This window comes from Colossoma macropomum, unplaced genomic scaffold, assembly GCF_904425465.1.
Source record: "Colossoma macropomum unplaced genomic scaffold, Colossoma_macropomum, whole genome shotgun sequence".
In the NCBI taxonomy this organism is placed as follows: domain Eukaryota; kingdom Metazoa; phylum Chordata; class Actinopteri; order Characiformes; family Serrasalmidae; genus Colossoma; species Colossoma macropomum.
Genome location: NW_023495942.1, coordinates 174704 through 197290, shown reverse-complemented (window position 1 = coordinate 197290; position 22587 = coordinate 174704). Strand labels below are relative to the sequence as shown.

General features: G+C 38.6%; 1 protein-coding gene across 1 annotated transcript in view; it reads right to left on the bottom strand.

The window, feature by feature from the left end:
- Window positions 1-22587, bottom strand: part of maptb (microtubule-associated protein tau b) — a 54931-nt gene that overhangs the window by 28585 nt on the left and 3759 nt on the right. The window contains exon 2 of the mRNA XM_036564127.1: window positions 1474-1632. Within this exon, the coding sequence (XP_036420020.1) occupies window positions 1474-1615 (142 nt within the window). The 5' untranslated portion in view covers window positions 1616-1632. The remainder of the gene's footprint in view (window positions 1-1473; window positions 1633-22587) is intronic.

Here is a 22587-nt window from a genome sequence, read left to right as displayed (position 1 = left end):
TATACACTGGGTCAGATCTCTCAATGATTCTAATGAGAGCATTTGTATAATTCATTGTACTATTTTTGAAATGTGAGTAAAGCTTTAGTCAGCATAAACATCTGTGTATATAAGCTGGGTTATGTATTTATTTAATTCCCCCCCTTCTCCTTTTCTGTTATGCATGTGTGTGATGAATGCTTGTTATATTGAAAGAAACTTAATGAACATAATAATAACAAAACAGAGCTAACATGGCAGTTAAGCTGGCTAACTTGTCTATCACAAACAGTAAAATCACAAACATAAAGAAAATACTACAGGTTGTGTCTTAAAAAGCTCCCTAGTTCAGCAGTTACTGTACTGCCAAGGGAATCAGCCATTTTATAGGGAGTCCCACTGTTAGAAATGTTCCAGTGTACTGTACCTTTAGCTCCTTGAAAGTTCCAACAATGCACCACAAAAACCAGTAAACATCAACTGTTTACTATGCTCCCTAACCGGAAATTAGCAATACATCTCCAGCTCAACATTCAGAAAGTTTGTCATTGTCAGTTTTCTACTAACTGAGATGTTCATAGCCACCTGTTGGCTACTTAACTCACCAGTTGCATTTGTCAGTTTTAAATTTATTTCAATGCTATAATCTAAACACACTACATTTCATAAATATTGCACTTTAGTTATTCAATGAACACAAGGGTTACATTAAAGAAGGCTGACCTGCTAACAGGCTAATAGCTAACAGTTAACAGGCTAATTAGGCCCCTTCGGAAATTCAGTTAAAGGCTTCAAGTTTAAATCTTCACTGAAAGGTGAAAGATTAACTGTATGTCTTATTTAGTTATCATGTTACTGTGTTTCAGCTACAGCTGCCACTTATCACTTAGGTGAGCCATGGTTAGCTTCACACTAGAAACGCTAAAGCTGGCAGTGCTTGAATGAAGAAAGGCTTAACTGCATTAAATATTGCTATGAAGTGCCACAGCAGCAGTGCTACTGGCTGAAGATGCAAATGCAAATGAAGATGCAAACACCACGGGAGTTTAGAATGCAAAATTGCCTATTGTCACGAATTCCATTAAAATGAAAGTCTTTTTGCTTGGGAAATTTTGCTGGTAAATGCTGGTGTGACCGGACCTTTAATTTCTCTGGAAAAACCCTTCAACAGAATTACGATACATGTTAATTATAAAAACAAGCAGTGGAAAAAGAAATGATGTTGTCTTGTCACTTTCCACTAGAGCTACACAGTTGATACCAACATGAAGCAGAATGTTCAGAGAACCTTCACCAAACACTTCACATATGACAACTAAAGCTAACAAAGCCATTGTGGCTAAGAGTATAAGCTCACAGTGGCAATTAGCTTAAGACATAAGCACTGTTTCAGTCAAACTTTCACAATGTAAACTATTTAAATTTCTTTCTGCTCTCTAGCTGCCTCTGACCAAAGCTGTGGAAGCTGCAGGAATATTCTACACCCTTACTGACCTTTGCCCTTGCTGTCCCCTGGCCCTACATGCACTGCCATCCCGTTCTTCATACCTTCCTGCGGGCCGTCATTGACGGTCATGCTGGCCAAGGCAGACGCCACGTTCTCCCCAGAGGAGTTCATCAGGTCCTGGTGGTCCATTTCAAGATATTTTCAGTCTAGGGGGACACAGAAAAGACAAAACGGTAATGATGGCGTTACAGTGTTATCTTGGGCACAACAGCTGTCACAGGAAATCAGTCTCAAGTTGTCGTCCTCGCAGGCCACAGCACTGCACACTGTATACTAGTATTCAAAAATCTGGAACCACTTGTCATAATCAGTGCTGTTATTTCAATAAAAGTTTGGTGCTTCTGGTCAAATTACATGTTTTGTTGATTTTCTAAGTGAGAATAAAATAACAAATCCTCTACAGAGAACATATCACACATATTCATGCACAATTACTGTTTACTTGCTGAATTTAACATATTGGAACTAAAACATAAAACATAAAATGTGGCCTATGCAAAAGTTATGGCACATTTCATTTTGTGTTTTTTTTCTTTTTCCAATATGTTAAACTCAGCAAATATACACAGAAATTATGCACATAAAACTTAGATAGCAGAAAGATTTTTTTTCGATGTTCAAGATATTAAATGGTTTAACATTACAGAAAACAAAACTTCTGAAAGGTGATATAAGTATTCTGAATTGTAATGCACTTTACAAAATATTCTTAATAATACATAATATTCTTAATTAAGCATGTAGGACTAGAGACTATAACTACAACTACAATAATGAGAGATTTCCACATACTAAACTAAACTGTGTGGTGCTGTATCCCTCCAAGACTTGGGTTTTACACCCATGCTCAATATTGAAGGAGTGGAAAGTGCAGAGTCATTATATTCCTGCTGGCGCTTAAATGAAGCTGCAAGAAAAAAATAGGACACACAGGAATACAGAATGAGGACAGAACTGGACCATTTTGCAGCCAAAATCCTGTCTTCAGCATCCATTTCTGACATAACGTACTCTGGAAAATAACAACCACATAAAAGACACAGACATACCACACACAGACTGACACGAGAAAGAACTGAAATGCATGAAAAGCAGTTATTTCTCCTGCTCCTTTTGATCAACACTTCTTTAATAATGTGATATCTCAATGCTGTGCATCCAACAATAAAGGCAGCATAGTATCCTTTCATACAGTGCTGTGCAAAGGTCAGAGACCACCCTTTCATTTATTTAAATTCCACTTAAAATTGACCACTATGTTGTTCATTTTTCAGCATCAGAATTCAACCACTAAATACAAGGTCAGTATGAACTTCTTTCCCAGTTCCTTTTACAGTTGAGCTTTATTACAGCTTCCATTCTTTTCAGGCGACTTGCTTTAAGTTTTTTGCAGCAATTTTTATCTTTATATAATATTTTATCTTTAATCTTTTATCTGCAGCAATGCTTTTCCTCATCAGTCCATAAAACCTCACTCCACAACCTAGATGTTCAGTTTCTATGTTCTAGTGCAAATTTTCTACTTTTTTGTCTGTTTCCTTTTCTCAGTAATGGCTTCCTAAGAGCTACACATCCTTTCAGACTCATAGCATTGTCTGCTGAAAAACAGACAGACCCACCTGTAGATTTTTTCAGATCTGTAGCAAGAGTGGAGCTTGATTTTCTCAAAGATGAAAGCTTTAAGTGCTGTTTATCTAATGGTGACAGTGTCTTGCACAGTTGTTATTCCCATTTTCTCTGTATCTTTTAATCATTTTTGAACTCCTAAATTTTGCAATGTATTGCTGATGATACATTAGGTATGAGGGTTAAAGAAATGTTTGGTGTAAAGCAGAGATATGGCATGTAGTGGTAACAAACTCTCTTCCTCAAACAAGATTTCCGGACAACTTCCTGTATGAAACAACGGTTCATGTGTGTCAGTGATGGAGAGAGTTTTGTAGAGATGGTTCTAAAATAAGTACTTTTCTGTGCATTATAGAATAAGCACTCAAATAGACAGCTTCTTTAGACAGAAAATCACAGAGGTTTTATAGGAAGTACATTTAAGATCGTTTACATGGTGATTTCCTGCATTCCGGTTTAAGGGAAGCTGCTGTTCGTTTTAAAATACAAACCGCAACCAGCACATCCTGTTCTGTTAATAAAGTGTATGGTTTTGTAGGCAATGCTGACATACTGCAGGTACTTTGCTCTGCTTATATGTACATGTCAGTTTGTTTATGTGTAAATCTGTGTGTGCATGGGTATGGGTGTGTTTGTAGGCTTGTTTATATGAGTGAGTTGTTGTGTGTATGTGCATATATGTGTGTGTGTGTGCGTATTTCCTCTTCTCTGTACAGAGTGCTATGATTGGTTCTTTAGTGGTTGTACTGACAGGCTGCTGTCAGCCTGAATTCCGCTAGCACCACTTCTGATCTGCAGTTACAGAAAGATTTTATTAACTAAGATGCACAAATACACACACACAACGAGAAAAAAGTATAATATTATATAAAAGTATGAAGAATAACTACAGCATTGGTGTCTCTTTTTGTATCTATTTAGTGGTCAAAATACACTATATAGCCAAAATTACGTAGACAACTTTCCTAATTGTTTGGATCAGGTGCTTGAGCCACAGCTATTGCTAGCAGGTGTATAAAATTAAGCACACAGCCTTGCAATCTCCATAGACAAACATTGGCAACGAAATTGGTAATGCTGAGGAGCTCAGTGACTTTAAATGACACTGTCATAGGATGCCACATTTTCCAAAAGTTGATAAAATTTCTGCCCTGGTCACCTGTAAGTGCTATTATTGTGAAATGGAAGCATCTAGGAACAACAGTTCAGCTGAAGAGAGTAGAGTATACAAATTCTCTATTCTCTGTTGCATGACTTAGTACAGAGCTCCAAAAAGCTTCTGTAAGCAACATCAGCACAAGAACTGTGGGTCAGGACCTTAATGAAATGAATTCCCATAGCTGAGCAGTTGCACACAAGCATAGGATTACTACGTGCAATGCCAAGCATCGGCAGTGTAAAGCATGCATCCACTAGACTCTAAAGCAGTAGAGAATTGGTCTCTGGAGAGTTCAATTACACTTCACTGTCTGGCCGTCTGATGGGCGAAGTCTGGTGAATGGCAGGAGGACACTACTTACCGGGATACATAGTGCCAACAGTAAAGTTTGGCCAATGGTCTGGGGCTGATTTTTAGGTTTTTGGCTAGGAACCTTAGTTCCAGTGAAGTTTAATGTTACTACTACAGCATACAAAGACATTTTCAACAATTATATGCTTCCAACTTTGTGGCAACAGTTTAGGGAAGGCCCTTTCCTGTTTCAGCATGACTGTCACCCTGTGCCCAAAGCAAGGTCCATAAACACGTGCTTTGATGAGTTTGGTGCAGAGAAAATCAGGTGGCCCTCAGCCTCACTGAACATCTTTGGGACGCACTGGATCCCAGCATCAGTGCCTGATCTCACAAATGCTAAAAATGCCCAAAACGGAACAAAGCAAAAGTTTAAACACCCTCACTCAAGTGACGTTTTGTTGATTTTCTAAGTAAAAAATAAAACTTAAAATATAAAATGTGCCTTAACTTTTGCACAGGCAACATTTTATTTTATTTTTTCAACATCTTAAATTCAGCAAATAGTTTGTAATTGTGCATTTAAATGTGCTAAGTAAAAAACTAGCTGAACAACTCGTAAAGTAGCAGGATATAGCTAACTAAACATTAGCTGAATATATACTTAAAAACTTAAAAATGAACCGGACATACAAAACTCAACATAGCTGGTTATATCTAATAAAAAAATAGATGGATATCACTAACTCAAAGGTAGCTGGATATCAAGGAAATCAAAGGTCACACTGTAGGGAGATGAGTAAACTGAGCCAAACCAAAAACTGTAAACTTAGCTGTAACTGCAAACACTCACCAGAAGGTAAGTGTCCATTTAATGGTAATTTTACGTTTAGAATTGCTTGGTAAATGTCCAGAGAGAAATACTCAGGGGTGAAAAATATCATTCAGTGTTCAATTTTCAATTTCAACAGCACTCTAGTCAAGTACAGTTTTTCCAAAAATAATGCTTAAGCATAACAGTGAAGAACAACTACTCAAGTATGTTCAATAAAACAATCTTCTAGCATTTTCTTTTCAGGCTGCATTTGTAATGTTGTTCTTAAAAATACCAAAAATATCCTCAGTCCACTTGTAATCAGTAGTAGCAGGTGCTGCATTGTTAGGAACTGAACAGATTCAAACACTCACATCATGGGGTGGGATTGCTGTTGCTATGCAACTGTAGACCTGCCTGTCTGTGGAAGTCTGTGACCCCTATAAGTCAGTTTTTCTTTCACTACGCTTCTGTCTGTCCCTCCGACAGTGCATGTGTGTGTTGTGTCTGTCTGTCAGTGTGTATAATGTCTTCTGGCCATTCCTCTGTCCTCAAAGTCACTGTGTGTGTGAGTGTGTGAGTGAGTAAGTGAGTGGGTTCATGCACAGACATTTTGTGTGGCAAGTGCTCAAGAGAACAAAGGGCAACATGTGAACTGAACTTAACTGAATTTACAGCATATTGTATCCACTCTAATCAAGAAAGACGGTCCAATCATGTTTCAGAGGAAACCAAATTTGGTGCTGAGAGTTTTTCCCAAGACATTCAAAAACACTGACATTGCTGCCTGAGCAGGGAACTAAAACCTCCAGTGTACAGAGCTGTAACGTTACCCTCTATACTGTGTAATTACTATGACCCAGTGAGTTATAACCCTATTTAGGAGCTCCACAGAGCTCTAACATAACCCCTGGCAGCAATAGAGGATCCTTGCCATTAATTAATTTCTGAGGCGCATACATGCTACTGAGTGATGCATACATACATGGCAGTAGAGGGACCTGAACTGAAGCGGGCAACACATTGGCAGAGTAGGATGACAAGCAGTAGTAAAAATGCTCATTGCAAAATCTGTTATGCCAGTATTTTCAAGGAGAGGTAATAACAGTAGTGGGTGATCTACCAGCTGGAATTCTTCCTAAGGTATTCCTTTTACTGGTATGCCACAAATAAGCCAGATGGCACAATGTACACACAGTGCAAACACGCTCACACTAGCACTTTACCTGGAAGAGCCATGCTTTTTTTCAGAAATCACTCATCTCCCACTGCGTAGTCAGTTATACTGAGTTATTGTTAGTCCAGGTTGTTATTGAGAAAGCAAACTTTAGAGAGATATACGGAAGAAATCGCCAGTCTCTTGGTGTAGCCTAGGGTTGGCCTTTAGCATAGCAGTCCCCTCTTAAATGACTGCAGTGTTTACCAAACTCCAGCCTGACGCACATAGATGTAAGTGTGAGTACACGGGATGCACGTATGAGACAAATGACCATAAAAATTTGCAAGTGAAACAATGTTTAGCATCGTTTTTACCAAGCCAGAGAACCTGCTTTGTGCTTATGAGTAGACACTACAGGTTTATCTATGTATTATTCACGTCTGTTATTAGCTATTCTGCACAATAAACACATATTAAACTTACTTCAGTTGTTCAATATGGTAAATATGTTAAAGGCGAATGGGTATTCCAGATTAATAAGCCACTGTTACAAGAATAGGTATTCTTAAGCATCTAAAATGGTCTTATTGAATTATATGTGTTTGGTTTTTTTTGTGACACACAACACTATTTTACCAAAATAAAATATTTAAAAAAAGGTATTTGTATAAATATCTGGATATATAGACTAGTTAGTTTAGATAGTTAGTATCAGTATCAGAACTCAGATTCTGCAGATAATTGAGGCTCAGGGAATCAGGTATCATTATCGGAAGGGAAAAGTGGTCTAACGTGGTCATCCCACCAAAAGTATTGGTGGGATGTGCAATTTATTTATAGACAGATCACTTCGATTCAGGTTTAAACAGTGAACGAGTTTTAAGCTACCAGCAATGGCAGAACCATTTCAAAAATTATCTCAATGCTATTGGACACTCCGTCGTTCTGACTGGCTCTGAAGTGTCAGAGCTTTGAGGTCCATAACGGATGCTGGGTCTCGGTGACGGCCCAGAAGCACAACTAAAATAGAACTCAAACTAGCAGGGGGCTTTGCCCTGTCACTCTCATCATCCTCAAACTCAGCAGGAACTAACCAGCACCATCACCGTTGTTATATTAACAACTACTCTGTGGAGATTTTTGATAAAATCAATGTTTCTCAATCTGGTATTCGCAGCAAAAGGCTTTGAACAACATTAGAAATAATGTACTAGGTGGCAATGTGCACAGTTCACTCACTGGATAGGGAGGGAGGACAATTAGGAGAATTGCAAAAGTTAGCTAGCTAATTAGCTGTTTCAGTCCTTATATATATTTTCTTTTCTTTCTTTTTTTAGTATTTAGAATACTATTCAGGTTTACAATGTCCCAAAGAAAGGCATGTAATATCACATAATGTGGGATAATATATCATGATATGACTTTTAGGTTGGTTGTACGTGTGCTTCATTTTATTTTATTTTAATTCTTTTTTTAATCATTAGCCCACTTCAGTTCCCAAGGGTAAATGTGAGGTGAAGGACATACTGGCAGTAGTACCAGGATTTTCATTTTGGCAGGGACGAAACCCATGACCTCTTGGGACATGGCCAAGCTTTCTGACCACCAGCTAACCACCATGCTTAGCCCTGGAGTTGACTGAGAGAGCGTCTGGGACAGGAGTGGCATAATGCCCAGTGCAGTCCCCTCACTGCATTCATTATTCAAATAGAACTGTGATTATCAGAAAACACCATTCACTCAGCCATCTGCACGCACAGCTCTGTGCTAGACCAGCCGCAGCCTCAACGAAGGCCCAGCAGGGACAGATTTATTTACTAAATATTCAACTGAGAGAGTGTGGGGAAGCTGCAGCTGAGGCACTTTAAACAGCGATTCTGTCCCCTGTGAACTACTGAGCTAAATTCAGATGGGGACAATACTTACGCAGGGGCATGCCTATGGACTAGGCCTAGGGACTTTGCAAGGACTCAGGGCTCAGCCCAAAATGAGATGGTGCCCTATAAAATGTTTATGAAATGTTCATGAAATCAGAATCAAAATGCAATGCTAAACAAAATAATGTTGCGCCTGATAACATTTTCCCAGGTTTTATATAATATATATATATATATATATATATATAAATGAGGTTATGTCATGAAAAACATAAATGTAAAAGTATTATGTTCATCTAGAAAACATATAGTTTTTTTATTGAATGACTGGAGGCAAATAAGAGGCTGATGTCGTTTATATGCTGTCAGTATTAATAACTATTATACTTCTTTTCAATTTTGCAAGATTTTCTTCTCTGAGTTGCCCAGATTTCATAATTTATTCTTTCAAAGACAATTATTTTTTCCCACTGCAAGACAGGTGCCCAGATGTAATTACTATTTATAAAGAACTGAGTCTGGAAACTACAGTAGCTACGTCCACTAGTACTTATATCATCACTTATATCAGATATGAGAATTTTTCATTGGTTCTTAATAACAAGACATTTATGTAGTTTTTGTCACTTTTACTTTTGCTCTTTAACTATAAGCTTAGTAATACCTTTCAATGTTACCGTGAATAATTTCATTTTACAAGTAAACTGACCCCCAACAAGGAAAAAAAGAAAGGAGGCGGGTCAGTTTGAAATCAAATTCAGCGGGGGCTGACTGACTCTACTTTTCCAAGTCTCACCCTGTTTACAGAACGGTTATATTTTACTTAAAATTCTCCTTATAATGCTAATTTGGTGCTTAAAATAGACCCAAGACTAATGAAAAAAGACCTGGGGCCGTAGCCCAATAACCAAGGCCTAGGCACACCTCTGTACTTATGTCATATATCCCCTCAACAGAATCCTCAGCAATCAACTACTGAGGACAAGAAATTGAATTTAACGGAGGGTAGAGGACTGTATGTTCCAGGCTTAACATAGCTAACGAGTAATGGAAGCTTATGGCAAGAGGTAAAACTTGACAAACATATGGACAAAATTAGGCTGCTGATACTGTTTTTAAGCTATGTGATGCACTTTTGTCCATTTTTATAGATAGTAAATAATGCAGTGTCAGAAACATAGGCAAGTCTATTTGAGACTACTCAACATGGTTTGAGGCACACAATTTGCACTAATGAGTGGTTATAAGCTTTCATTATGTGTCAGCTATATCAGCCTCAACATTAATTTAGCAAGCAAACCTCAGACACCAACATAGCTTGACTTATCAACCACATCTGTGGTAAAGAGAAAATTGTCTAACTTTTATTTTTGGCCAAACAGCTGCTTTATATTCAAGAACTATTAATCTTTCTAGCTACGATTTTAGGCTAAAGTTATTTGCTGAGCATGTGTTGAGCTGAATCTCAAAGCGAATAGGGTCTTTTGGCTTTTGTGCCAGTTGTCAGACCAGCCTTTGTGTTTCTGTCCTCTAAGGCAGCTTGCTGGATTGACAACTGAGGCTTTTCATCAAGCTGAGCGTGCCAAAGGACTAGCCCAGTCAGCCACACTATGCGCCTGTGTCTGGCCACTGCAGGGTCCGCAGCCGCGGCTGGCCCTTTAAGGGATCTCTGGCTGTCTGCTGGATGGATGAGCGCCTCTCCTCTTTGTGTGGAGAGCTGAAATGAAATGGGCGCTGAGAGGGGAGTGATGAGGGGACGAAGCAGAGCGGACATGGGAGCGAGGAGAAGCGGAGAGCACAACTCTTCAGCTACGATCGATAATCAGCCACGAGGGCTAGAGGATAGAGAGGAGGACTGTGGGTTTAGAGAGAGATAGATGGGGGCAAAGATAAAGAACTGTGAGCTGAGAAGCAGAAGCAGCCCACTCCTCTCTCCTCAATTCATTAATATCTGTTTCCCTCTTTTTTTTCAATAAAAACACAATAAGGGCTGATGCTGTGCCTATTCAATGTAATTAGCTAAAAAAAACCTCTGTGGTCTGTCTACATTACATGTTTTTCTTAAAGTTAATGTTGTGAACCTAAAAATATGATTTCATTCCATTTAATTTCCTTGATTAAAACACATCACTAAAATACACCAGTTTCAAGTTACATCAATGGAGTTTTGTCTTATTTATTCAATAATTTCATGCAACCTAGTTTTTCCAACCATGAACATAACTGAACTTCTTAAACATGTGATTTCCCATAGACAAAATTCTTCTGTAAATGCAGCTGTGCTGGTTAAATGTACAAAAAGCTGACTATGTTACAGTGTACATTTTAGGATGTCCTCACACCAAAACGTCAGGTAAAAACATGTCTCAGCTCTCGTACATCGGGTGAAACAGGTTGTTTCAAACGGTCTCAGGCGAAATGGCAAAGCCACAAACGTTACTGTAACATTCGCAATTCAGTTCTTTATCACAAGATGAAGTATTGTTTTGTGGCCAACGCACCCCAATCAGAGGCAGCATATCAGCAGTCTCAGCCTCAGACACACCCCCCACAGAGGTTTGAAGCATTTAGAAGCTATTATGTGAGATATGCTCACATTTGTTGGTGTATACCACTTCCGTGGGCTTGTTTTTGTCATAGCCAGTTTGGAAATCGTCTGCGCGCCTACACATCACACCAAAACAACCGTCTGTGCTTGGTTATTGTTCATATCTGCCAAATGGTTCTTTCCTGTCACAGTGAAAAAGCACCAGATTCTCTAATGACAGGTAATCGGGTATTAGTGATAATATCCTTTTGGTAACCTTTCAAAAACATTAAAGAGATCCTACATAGTCAAATGAAAGAAACCAAATTTAAAACCACATTTAAGCCCAACACATAATTCCACTGTCAGTCAAATAATCACCTTATGCCATTCTGAAAACGCTGGGGGTGAGTTCATCAATATTTCAACAGATATCACTGCAGCAGCAATGAAGGAGACAAAGAGAGAGAGACGGGGTGAGGTCAAGAGGAGTGAAGAATACTAGTGCGCATGACCCTTCACCCTTTCAACCCTGCTGGAAACAAAAAGAGGAGGAAATTATGTGACGAAGACGATGGAGAGTCAGAGATGGAGAGAGAGAGCGAGAGAGAGGGAAAGCGGGAATGCGTGAGGGCTGAAAGAATGAGAGAATGTGGGCGGGTGAAGCAAAGGAGAGGCAGGAACCAAAAGAGACAAAGAAAACACAGAGGTAAAAGAATTCAGAGGACAGGCGAGAGGGAGAAAAAGAGAGAGAGATAGAGAGAGAAAGAGAGAGAGAAAGAGAGGCGATGGTGAGTGAGAATGACAGAGCATGGCTAAATAGGTGGGAAGGGCCAAGACATAGAGAACAGAAATGATACAGTAGAGAGGAAGAGAGAGAGAGAGAGAGAAGAGAAAAAGAGCAAAAGACGCCGAGGAGGACGGAATGAGAAAGGAAAAAAAGCAAATACACGAGGAAAGAGGGGTGAAGAAAGTGCACAGAGCACCATAGCTGAGACGGAAGAATGCATCTGTGACATGATGTAGCAAATTCCTAGAGGGTCCTTTTCTGATTTTTGGTCAGTGCAGTCGGCTGGCCTCCACTCAAGGTCATGCAGCTATAGAGTGAACTCACTGCAGTCCTGCTGTCCTTCTCACGCTACTGCCTCATTTACTCGTGCGTTTTGTGCAGGGTGCAGGTTTGTCCAGCCCTAAGCAATGTCATTTTTTATCAGATGACACTCTGTGTCTAAAGCATAATACACTAAATTACCTCATTAAAACAAAAAAAACAAACAAACAAAAAAAACACCGTAGAGGGCCCATTTCACAGAAAACAGAATTTTCCTCACTGTTCTCAAATAAAAAAGAGATGTAGTATGTAAACATTTACCTTTCACTTTCCAGTCTATACAGTTTGTATTTGGAAACTAAGCCTCAAAAACAGCCAGTTTTGAATTAACGGTTTTCATATAGCCACTTATTCAGCCTACAGCAGTTTAGCTCCACCCAGTCGCATTGAAGTTATATGAAGTGCTTCAGCCCAGACTGCTTTTTGAATGTGGCATAACCAAGGGTAGCCATTCAGAACTGAACTCGTTTACTTATATCTAAATTACAAAGATGTCTAATTTTAAAGAGCTTGGAAAAGAATCAATTAATTACAACTGTTTTTGATATTAAAAAACGTACAAATATCAGGAGTAAAACCAAGGGAAAAAACAATAGCAATGCACAGTGATATCAGTATCATATTGGTATCAGCAAATATTTGCTTAAAAACATATTGAGTTGAACATTGTTTAGATCAGATTAATGTTTCAAACATTTGATGACATTTCATAAATGTATGTATTGACACTGGTGTCAGCATTTGCAGATACGCATAACAGCAAAATTCCTATGTTGGTGCAACAATAAATGAACTACAAAACAAATGTAGTGTAGTAATGTGGGCCTTTTAAGCCTGGTGTCAGTTTCCACTGTGCATCCTAGGTCATTGAACAATGGTCAATAAAACCCACCACAAACTGTGCAATCACAGTAAATGCTTACTACAGGTCACATTTGCATGAGGTGATGCTAATAAAATCTTTGCCAAATTCTGTGGCAGCCTCAGCAATTTCATTATGACCACCTTTTATGGATTCCAGATCATACAATATAGATTGTATAAGATGCAGGAAAATGAGCTTGTTCTGCTTGGCTCATCTCTCAGCTTCACCCACTGAGTTCTGAGTTTATAAACACCTGCTCACCCAACGTTTCTCCTGAAATCGATAGTATTAATAAGGAGTTTGTTTCGGCTGCACTAACAGCCTCTACTCTTCAGAGAAGGCTTTACACTAAATGTTGAAAACATGAATGTTGAATGCTGGAGGACTTGATAGCATTCAGCAAAAAGAACACTAGTGACGTCAGGTGGGTATTGTGGATGTAGGTATAGGATGATGCTCCATCACTTCAGAGAACACAGTTGTTCCACAGCCAATGCTGGGGTGCTTCATACCCCTCTAGTCAATGGCTGGCACTGAACACTGTGACTGTGACCTTAGGGTCATGTGCAGCTGCTCCAGATTGTCCCATTCTATTGGCAATGCTTTTCTATGGATATTACGCAAGCTGTGTGCACAATTGCACACCTGTGTCTGCAATGGGTGCACCTTAAAGCGGCTCAATTGATTAATTAGGAGGAATGTCTGGATACTTTTGGACATGCAATTTAGTAGCTACATCACTTACTGTAGTAGTCTCTGTGGTGGCCATTCTGCTGTTTCGGCAGTGCCTGATTAACAGGCCAAAATAATATCAAATTCCCAAATGGAAACCAAACCCAGTACAAATTCAGTTAATAAACATTAACTAACCATGGCTTGAAACATCCCAGCGTTATTTAAATTGGATGAGTGGTTACTGTGTGGTCAAACAGCAGAGGGTAAAGCTTCATCTCACTCCTCCAGTGCCTGCACTCTGTGACCATTCGATCGGATAAACGACCATCTGTCTCGCCCTAACCCTCTCCCTGCCTGCCTAAACACCAAGCATGGTGTGTGTGTGCGTGTGCATGATGGGGCAGTTTTGATGACCCCCTCCCACACCGCATACACACCCAGTCACCCGTGCATGCTGCCCTTGGCACAGGTGGTGGAGTGTCTACATGCCTGAAGGACCAAGATGTCTTTGTGTTAGTATCTGTGTGCTGGAATAAGAAAGAAAAAACTGCAAACTGCTTGTTCTGAGCAAACACCCCACCAACAAAATACTGTGACACCAGGGTTGATCTTAATGATACACTAAAATAGATAAGCATACCTAAAGAAAATTCTTTAAAAACATTATTTGATAATGATATATGCTGTTAGACTCTAGCAAAGAACTTAACACACGGCTTTTTCACAAACAGTGAAGTTCCTGCTAAAGCCTGAGTAGACTGATAAATCAATGTGTTGAGCCAGGGAGTAATCTCAGTGTTACTGAGCTCTTGTGAGGGATGACTGAACTAAATGATCTCCTCAGTAACAGATATCTTGTGGGTGTACTGTTATGGCATAATATTACATACCTTTCATCACATTTCATTCATTAGCTACCAACCTCACTGTTAAGTTTGCAAGACTTTGTTATTGGGATATGTAGAACTGTTTATAATCTTGTTGATTCATTTTTTTTTCCATTTTCTAGTATGTTGAGTTCAGCAAAAGTAGGACAATATGTGAAAAATTGTGATATGTGTTAAAAAACAACTATTTCCATACAGTTCAAAACACAAAACTAATGAGAATATAGCTTTTATCAATGGTTACCTGGAGGATTTACCAAAACTGGGAGTATAATATTAAATATTTTTAAATACATTTAGGACAGTATATTCAGTTTTCACCCATAACTACTTTTTCAAAGATTCTGGCCGACTCTGCTACCAAACTACATTGCTCATCATGCGTATGGCTATTTGTTATTCAGTCATTTTAATGTTTCATTTAACCCCTTAAAATCCCAGGCTTATTACATATTAAGGCTTATTATGTGAACTACAACACAAACTCGTTGACTTATTCTTAGATTACAGAAGTGTGTATTAAAACTTTGGACCTGTAAGGTGTGCAGTGTTTCATATGCCACTATCTAAGAAAAATGTACATTTTATGTAAATTTAACAGACAAGGAAGTTTTTTGATGCTGACTCTGATAGTTGCTAAATTTTGAGGAACAGTTATAGTTTGCCTAGGATTTCATTACATATTTCGAACAATCTGGTGGCTTAGTCAGTGAGCCTGTTTAACATACTGCAGGATGAGGAAGCCACTCCTGCTAACAATCCAACACAATATGCGGCATCATACCATATCATTACATATCCACAGTAACAGGGAGGGTCTCTGAGCTAGCTGAGAATTTTGCTTGACAAGAAGTTGAAGTGAGACGGGAGGTGAAGGAAGGTGGAGCAAAACATGATATTATTGGCTAAAAGTATTATTATCTGCCTGGTGGTGCACAGTTACGTAATCACTAATCAGAAGACACTGAAAAGGCAGGCAAAAGCCATCACGTTTTGACAGAGTATTACAGAAAAACAAGAATGTTTGTCATTTAAAGGTGTGAAATGATGATTTATGCTAAATATGATCGAGGCATGAAATAACAAGGTCAAAAAGTTTTGACTTCAGGTTGACTTTCCCAGGCCTTTCCATGCATAACAAATACACCTCCAAAGCAATATTAGTGTAGCTTTTTCAGTAGGGTTTGACTGGTGAAGGAATGGTGGAGGAAGTCTGGAATGGGGCAAACGACCTTCGAGGCTCGTCGGTATGACAAAGTGAGTTTGGGCAGGATCTGTTGAGGGACCAGGAACACTCCTCACTAGAAAAGCAGTGAACTCAGTGGAACAGACATGCTAAAGGTAGATGTAATGAGTGGAGAGTGGAGCTATGGCCCAGCCAAAGGAATACACACACACACACATAAGGGACTGGCACCAGCTTCAGCCAAGCCTCAGGACTTCCCCATGTCTTAAAAATAAAAAACATCTTTCTCCAAACTTGGAATGCAAGCATTCAGTCTGGTCTAAATATTAAATTAATGCTTGCATAATTACATTTTTTAGCTTATTTTGTGATATGGACAGAATATGTACACTGTATATGTACATTTTCTTATAGTATATCTGCCACAGCAGGATGACGCCTCACCGTGCTGTTCTAACAAAAAAAAGACAAAACACTCGCCTTTAACATGTCAGATACAAACATTACAAGATACAAACACAAACAATTTAAAAGCAAGCGTAAATGCAAGCGCTAGCTTCTTCTTCCTTAAAATGATTCGATAAAAAATCGAATTTACACAATGTTACAAAACGTAGTCAATCAGCAAGACATGTTTGGTGTCTTAAGTCTGCTTTTCTTTTGTACTGGAGCTACGACACCAATGTAATAAACAAGTAAAGGAAGCGCCATGCTAACTGCATGCCTATATCATCAAACACTTCCTCAAACTACATCATATTTTCTCTACAGTCACCCACCGGGGTACAAGGAGAGGCATATTAACCTCTTTCTGCAGGCCCCACAGTGGCCATTCCTCCAGTGGAACAGAAATCATCTCGGATATTTGTAATTAAAATGATCAAATAAGATATTTTTAGCTCTGTTATTCTGTAACTATAATAACTATGTTATCAGATTAAGTAAGACACTGTTGGCTCTCTGTGGGTGAAATGTTGTGACTGTGTTGAGCTGCTAGTGAGCACTGAAGGGTGAAAGGGGAGGGGTGAGAACGTCCTACTGTGAAAACAATTCACACCTCTCCATGTGCCGAGATAAAACAGGCAGCACAATGGCAGCTTTCTTCACACCAAAAAACCTTGTACAACTGCAACAATAAAAAATAGTATTTAAACACAATAAAAACCGTTTCATAAATGTTGACTTGTTTGTTCACATACAAAGACGAAAATCTAGTTTGCTTCCAGTAAATCATACACATTCGCATCAAAATATGTTCCATCAACGTTACTGAAGAAAAAATGCAATAATTGAGAAAACTCCAATTTTTATGGCTTCTGTGAAAAGGTTTAATATAATTTTAACGGGATTATGGGATTTGATACACAGTGAGAATCAAATACAATTAGATTTTATCATTTAAAAATATTTGTGATTTCAGACATACGCATGGTTGAATTTGTGTATTGTTACTCCTCCATTGTCCAAGTACTATTGGGGTTTAATTTATTTTGCTGAACCGAAATGTACTTTAAAAGTGCATTTATATAACGTCCCCTTCACCACCAAAACCAATATAGAGCTGTTTGTGTTTAGATGTATACTGAATATAGTGAATATATATTTTCAGTAACCATAACAGATGCAGAATATCTGTCACACCTACATGACAGTTTCACCTACAGAGCTGAATGGATGTCAGTGACTTTCTCATAAAGGCCTATCCAAACAGATGTGTGACTTGCTGAAGGGGTTATAGAGTTATAGAGTTAGACCCCTTTAGGCTTGCAAAGTTATTTATCACTGTGTTGAATGATTTGGAGGCCAGAGTCTCCTGTAAATGGTCAAAGGCTCTATTAGCAGGTCATTGTTTCAGGATTGAATCACTGATGTCAGTCATCGTCACTGCTGGACATAAATCTCATTAGTGCACACCCACCTGCCTTCTAGCACACACACACACAATGCCTTGCCTCTTCCAGACACTCTGCTAGAGGCCTGATTCCCCAGAGAATGGCTAAAACCAGCAAACAGCTTCTGCCAAAGGGCAAATCCAGTACATGAGATCTGATTTTTTTCAGATCATTAGCCTACTTTAACGCACTCTACCACTCTATCACTAAGATAATACAGTTATCAAGCTATCCAGGGCACCAGAACTCTGTAGGAAAGCAGTATGACGTTAAGGAAATTGCTGATGATGCCACTCATCACTTACACTTAGGGGTTTGACCAATATGAAAATTGTCACAAATACCAATACTAATTTTAAGGAGCTAAAAATGAAATAAATAATAATAAATCAGTCGAATAAATTGGTCAAAACTAAATCAGACTGAAGCAGCTTTAGTTAAACACTCATTTACTTACTAATGTATTTGTTTTTTGTCATCCATGAATATATAATTTATCGCAAATAAACAGCAGGAAGTCACAATGACTTAAATAACAGTAAATACTGTGGCAAGTGAGAACTTCCTAGTATTTACATTTGTTTCTATTAATTAGGTCTTATTTCTCATGTTTTCAGTTCTCTTCACACAAAGCTTTTTTAAAACTAAATCATTTCCTCAGGCTTAGGCCTTTCAGAATTATTACAAAGCCATCTAACTGATTTATTCCATTTTAAGGCTGATCACAGTCGGGCCTAGTTGTAAGCTTTCACAATTATATGTTTACCTCATAACAAGCAAAATGTAAATAGCAAATGTAAATATGCAAATAAATAAAAGCAGAAACTGCACTTAATAAAACACTGCACGGGTCTTATAAAAATAACAAACTTCCGATTTTTAGTCTGAGATTTCTAAGAGCACAGTTGTGGCTCACACAAACACGCTCAACAGCTCTATTCAAAATGGCAAGATCGCCAGGAAAACTGCAGTCAGGCCATGAATCCCCTCAAACCTGTGAATACTGTCAGGATTTTTGGCCTTGTTACAATGCTGTGTCTGATAGACTTGGCAGCATGACAGCAAGCTGGTATCACAAGTCTTTCTATTTGTCTTAGCCCACTGAGCTAATTTGGACTCAGGCAAATAAGATCACATACAAAGCAGCTGTAGGCTACGTCATATTTCATGACTCATTCCAGCCTATGGGTATTTTGTACCTAAGTGTCAAGTCTGACATGACGAAGCTTTAATTAAGGACTATTTCAATAGAACTCTCTAGGCTTTTGCCACGCTAAAGTCGAATGAACTAGACTGCAATCTGTGGTTCAGTATTCCTCTTTGACTAAAATTTATGGGCCAGTCTCTTCCTGAGAGTCCGCCTGACAGACCAATTACATAACTAGCCTCTGTCTGATGTAATTGAAATGTCATGGAGACGGTTCTCGAAGGCTTCTGCGACAGCGGGGCAGGAACTGCAGAACAAGCGGCATAAACAAAGGCTTTCAGGAAAAAAAGTCCAGCTACAAAGCCCAGCATTAACCAGGATACAGGCATGTTTTGAGTGCTGAATGTATTAATGATTAAAATTTTAAGTTGCAAGTGAGCATGCTGTGTTGTGGGTGTATGCGTGTGTGTGTGTGTGCGGGTGGGGGGACAGGGGGGCACTGCAAACTACCCCATCCATACACAGTTGGATGCCTCTATGGTTCTGACCTAGATTCGTCTAGCCTATCCCAGCTATTAGAGATCACCAATTGCAACATCAATTCATCACTGTTTCTGACCTTGCTTTTTCCTCCCTTTCTCTTCTTTCACTATGTTTTTCTCTTTCTCTGTCCACTGCAGTGGTAAAGGATTGTTCAATTCAAGTTTATTTACACAAATGTGACTAGGAAAACAATTGAAACCATAACACATACAAAAAAATACATACAATGCATTTACATTTTTTTTAAATAGTCTAAAATTTTCATTTGGGTCAAAAAATATGAACATTTTACTTAATTATAATAATATTATAATAGATTAGAATTATTTTTTTTAATTATAAAATCAGTATATCTGAATCCTCACCTTCAGATCGCATCCCCGCATGTGTTAAATGCAGCGTGCATGACTGGTGCTGCCTTCCACTACGTTTCTCAATGTCCCCTCATGCAAAGCAATGCCCTTGCGCTAGCCTGTGAGATCAACCAGCTCAAGAACACATCAAGCCAGTGGCCAAAAGCTTCACTTAAAAAAGCTAACTGTTCCAGTTTCTGTGCTAATTTGTGAAAAATGAGCATTTAAATTCTCGGCTTAGCTGCTGGATTAAGGACACAAAGTCCTTCAAAGTGCACGGGGAAAAACATACCAGCACGAATAACTTATTATAACACAACCCATACAGCTCTGGCTTACTGTGTCTGTATCATAACATTTAGATTTATAACATTTGACAGACACTCTTATTCAAAGTGACCTGCACTTTAATCATGTTACAGAAGACTCTCTTAGTACTACGTCTAATGTAGCTGACAAGTAACAGAAGCTAATATCCCACAAACTGCAGGCTGAATCACCATACATTAGCCTCAAACTAGTAAATCATTATTATCAGTTATAGCAGAGACAGTGATGAATTGACTGTAGCCTAGCAGCTATTTAAGGGTCCATAAGTGAGCAGCTCTATTGAGCTTATTAAGAAAGCTAAGTAAACTGATTGAGTGAAAAATTAAGGATACATTAAATCTTGACATCCCCACTAGTGTAAGCACAAAATAACTTTGACCTTACAGCTCGTGCTCTTCTACATAGGGCGTCCTTGACGTCTCAATGGGAGACCCCATCTTCTCCATCTGCCAGACTGATCCCAGACCAGCCTGAGCCAGAATTCACAGCAAGGTAACTGATCACACTACAATTCAGATGACAGTTCTGTTGGCTGCAATGAGAAGCCCTGTACATAACACAGGAAATGAGCCGACTTTTCTCCAATAGAAATGGTCTACAGACAAGTAAATTCATTTGAGCCTTTAAATAAGCTGAACAGATTTACTTTATCTAAAATCAGTTAAGTTACTTTAGGTTTATTTATGCTGAACTGAACATTTTTTCACCTAATCCAACATTCCCATGTTACACTGTACCAAGTGAAACTGTAAACTATACTATGCAGTTTTACTGAACATACCACATTAATGCAGCACGTGTGCACTGCAGGTACCATCCAAAGGCCAGCTGGCATTTACAGCAGCAAGCGTGTGCAGATGGTCCAACGTGGAGTAAAAGGGAACACTGCGATACTCATCTGTGTGCATTTCATGAGCCAGTGTGTGGATGCAGATAGCTTTGAATGTACAATTTGAAATACAGGCCTTTCATCACAGACTCATACAGCTTATAAATGTCTGTGTGTGTGTGTGTGTGTGTGTGTGCGCGTGCAAGTGTGTGTGTGTGAATGATTTTCTCATTGTCTAGCTGCTGCAGGCAAGAGGTCATCTGTTGCTGTGCTGCAGTGATGAGTCTGGGACATCAAACAGTGGGGATATAGGCTCACTGGCCAAATCAAGGGTAATGCAATTCCACCACAATATTCCTCATTCAATGTAAGAACTAAAATCCACACAGTGCCATCAATCTGTTTGGGACGTATCATGCTATGCTTTGAACCCCTGTTTGCTGAAAATGTAACAGCTCTACTGTCTTAAAGAAGAACTGTGAATGGGTGTGGTTATTCAAACGCATATTAACTTAATGCAGTATGTGAATAAAGCATGTGTAGTTTGGAATTTATCAAAAAATTAGATAATCAAATAGATACTGCATAATCTTTTATCTTTTAAATAACTTTTAACTGGGTGTGCAACATAAATATATTTGATATTAATATATTTGATATTTGAAGTTGTACTCTGTAAAGTTGTTAAACCTTCGGTGTTTTGTTTTTCATTCATTACTATATAAAATATTAATGTCACTGGGATACTTGAACAGAATTTGTTTAAAAACGTTAATAATCACATTTCAAACATTGTTAGCATGCCCATTCCTATTTTTAAAGCCTGCACTGAACAGCAGGAATGCACAGTGATATCGGAATCATACTGGAAATCGTATCGGCAGATATTTGCTTAAAAAAACTGCCATCAGACATGTTTAGATTTTTGATGATGTATTTATTGCAAGAGCAGAATGTTTCGGGCATGTTTAGGACATCGAGCTACTGTGCTAAACTGTCCGCTTTCTATTCATTTTACTGCATTTGTAATCCTACACAAGTGAATGTTGTATTTGTCCGCTAGCCTAATCTAGGTAGATTTAGTCCTAATTTCTACATTTTTAAATCTTTATGTATTGGTATCGGCCCACAATTCCCATATCAGTGCATCCATATTTGAAAGTCTAGGGAAAGCAGGGCTGGGCAATAATGATATGTATCAAATCATACCACAATAAGGCCATAATAAGGCTAATATCCAGAACACTGAACAACTGCATTACAAAGAAAGAAATAATTAGTTCTGTTTGATTTGATTCAGTGTAGCACAGTATTTCATTCATTTGTACTTTTACTGTTTGATAATATTTAAAATGTGGCACCACTGGTTCTTTTTTGCCTATTCTATCTTATTAGATGACAAAATTTTTAGTCAATATTGTGATATAGTTTACTGTGAATTTTTCTTTGAAGTATCATGACATTATATTTCCGCCACATTGCCGACACCGACAGAAAGGACAGAAGTTGGATATTCTACAACTACTTTCTCTCCTTATAGTGTTTTTCCCATTAATTTTTATAAAGCGTTCCACTATACAAGCATTCCACTGCCTTCCATTGCTTTAAAACCCATTCACCCCAACCTACAGCAATTCTTTTTGTACTGCATCCATTTTTAATGAGCCCAGCAGGATGTCTGACAGAGGGGGGGTAGGGACAGGAGCGGTCAGCCTACAACTTCAATTAGCACTTAGTCTGTGCCATCCTTTCAATTCACTTAAGAGACTGGCAAGTGGTCTTACCCCCCTCTGCCATATGTGTGTCTGGTCTGGCTACTTCAATATAAAG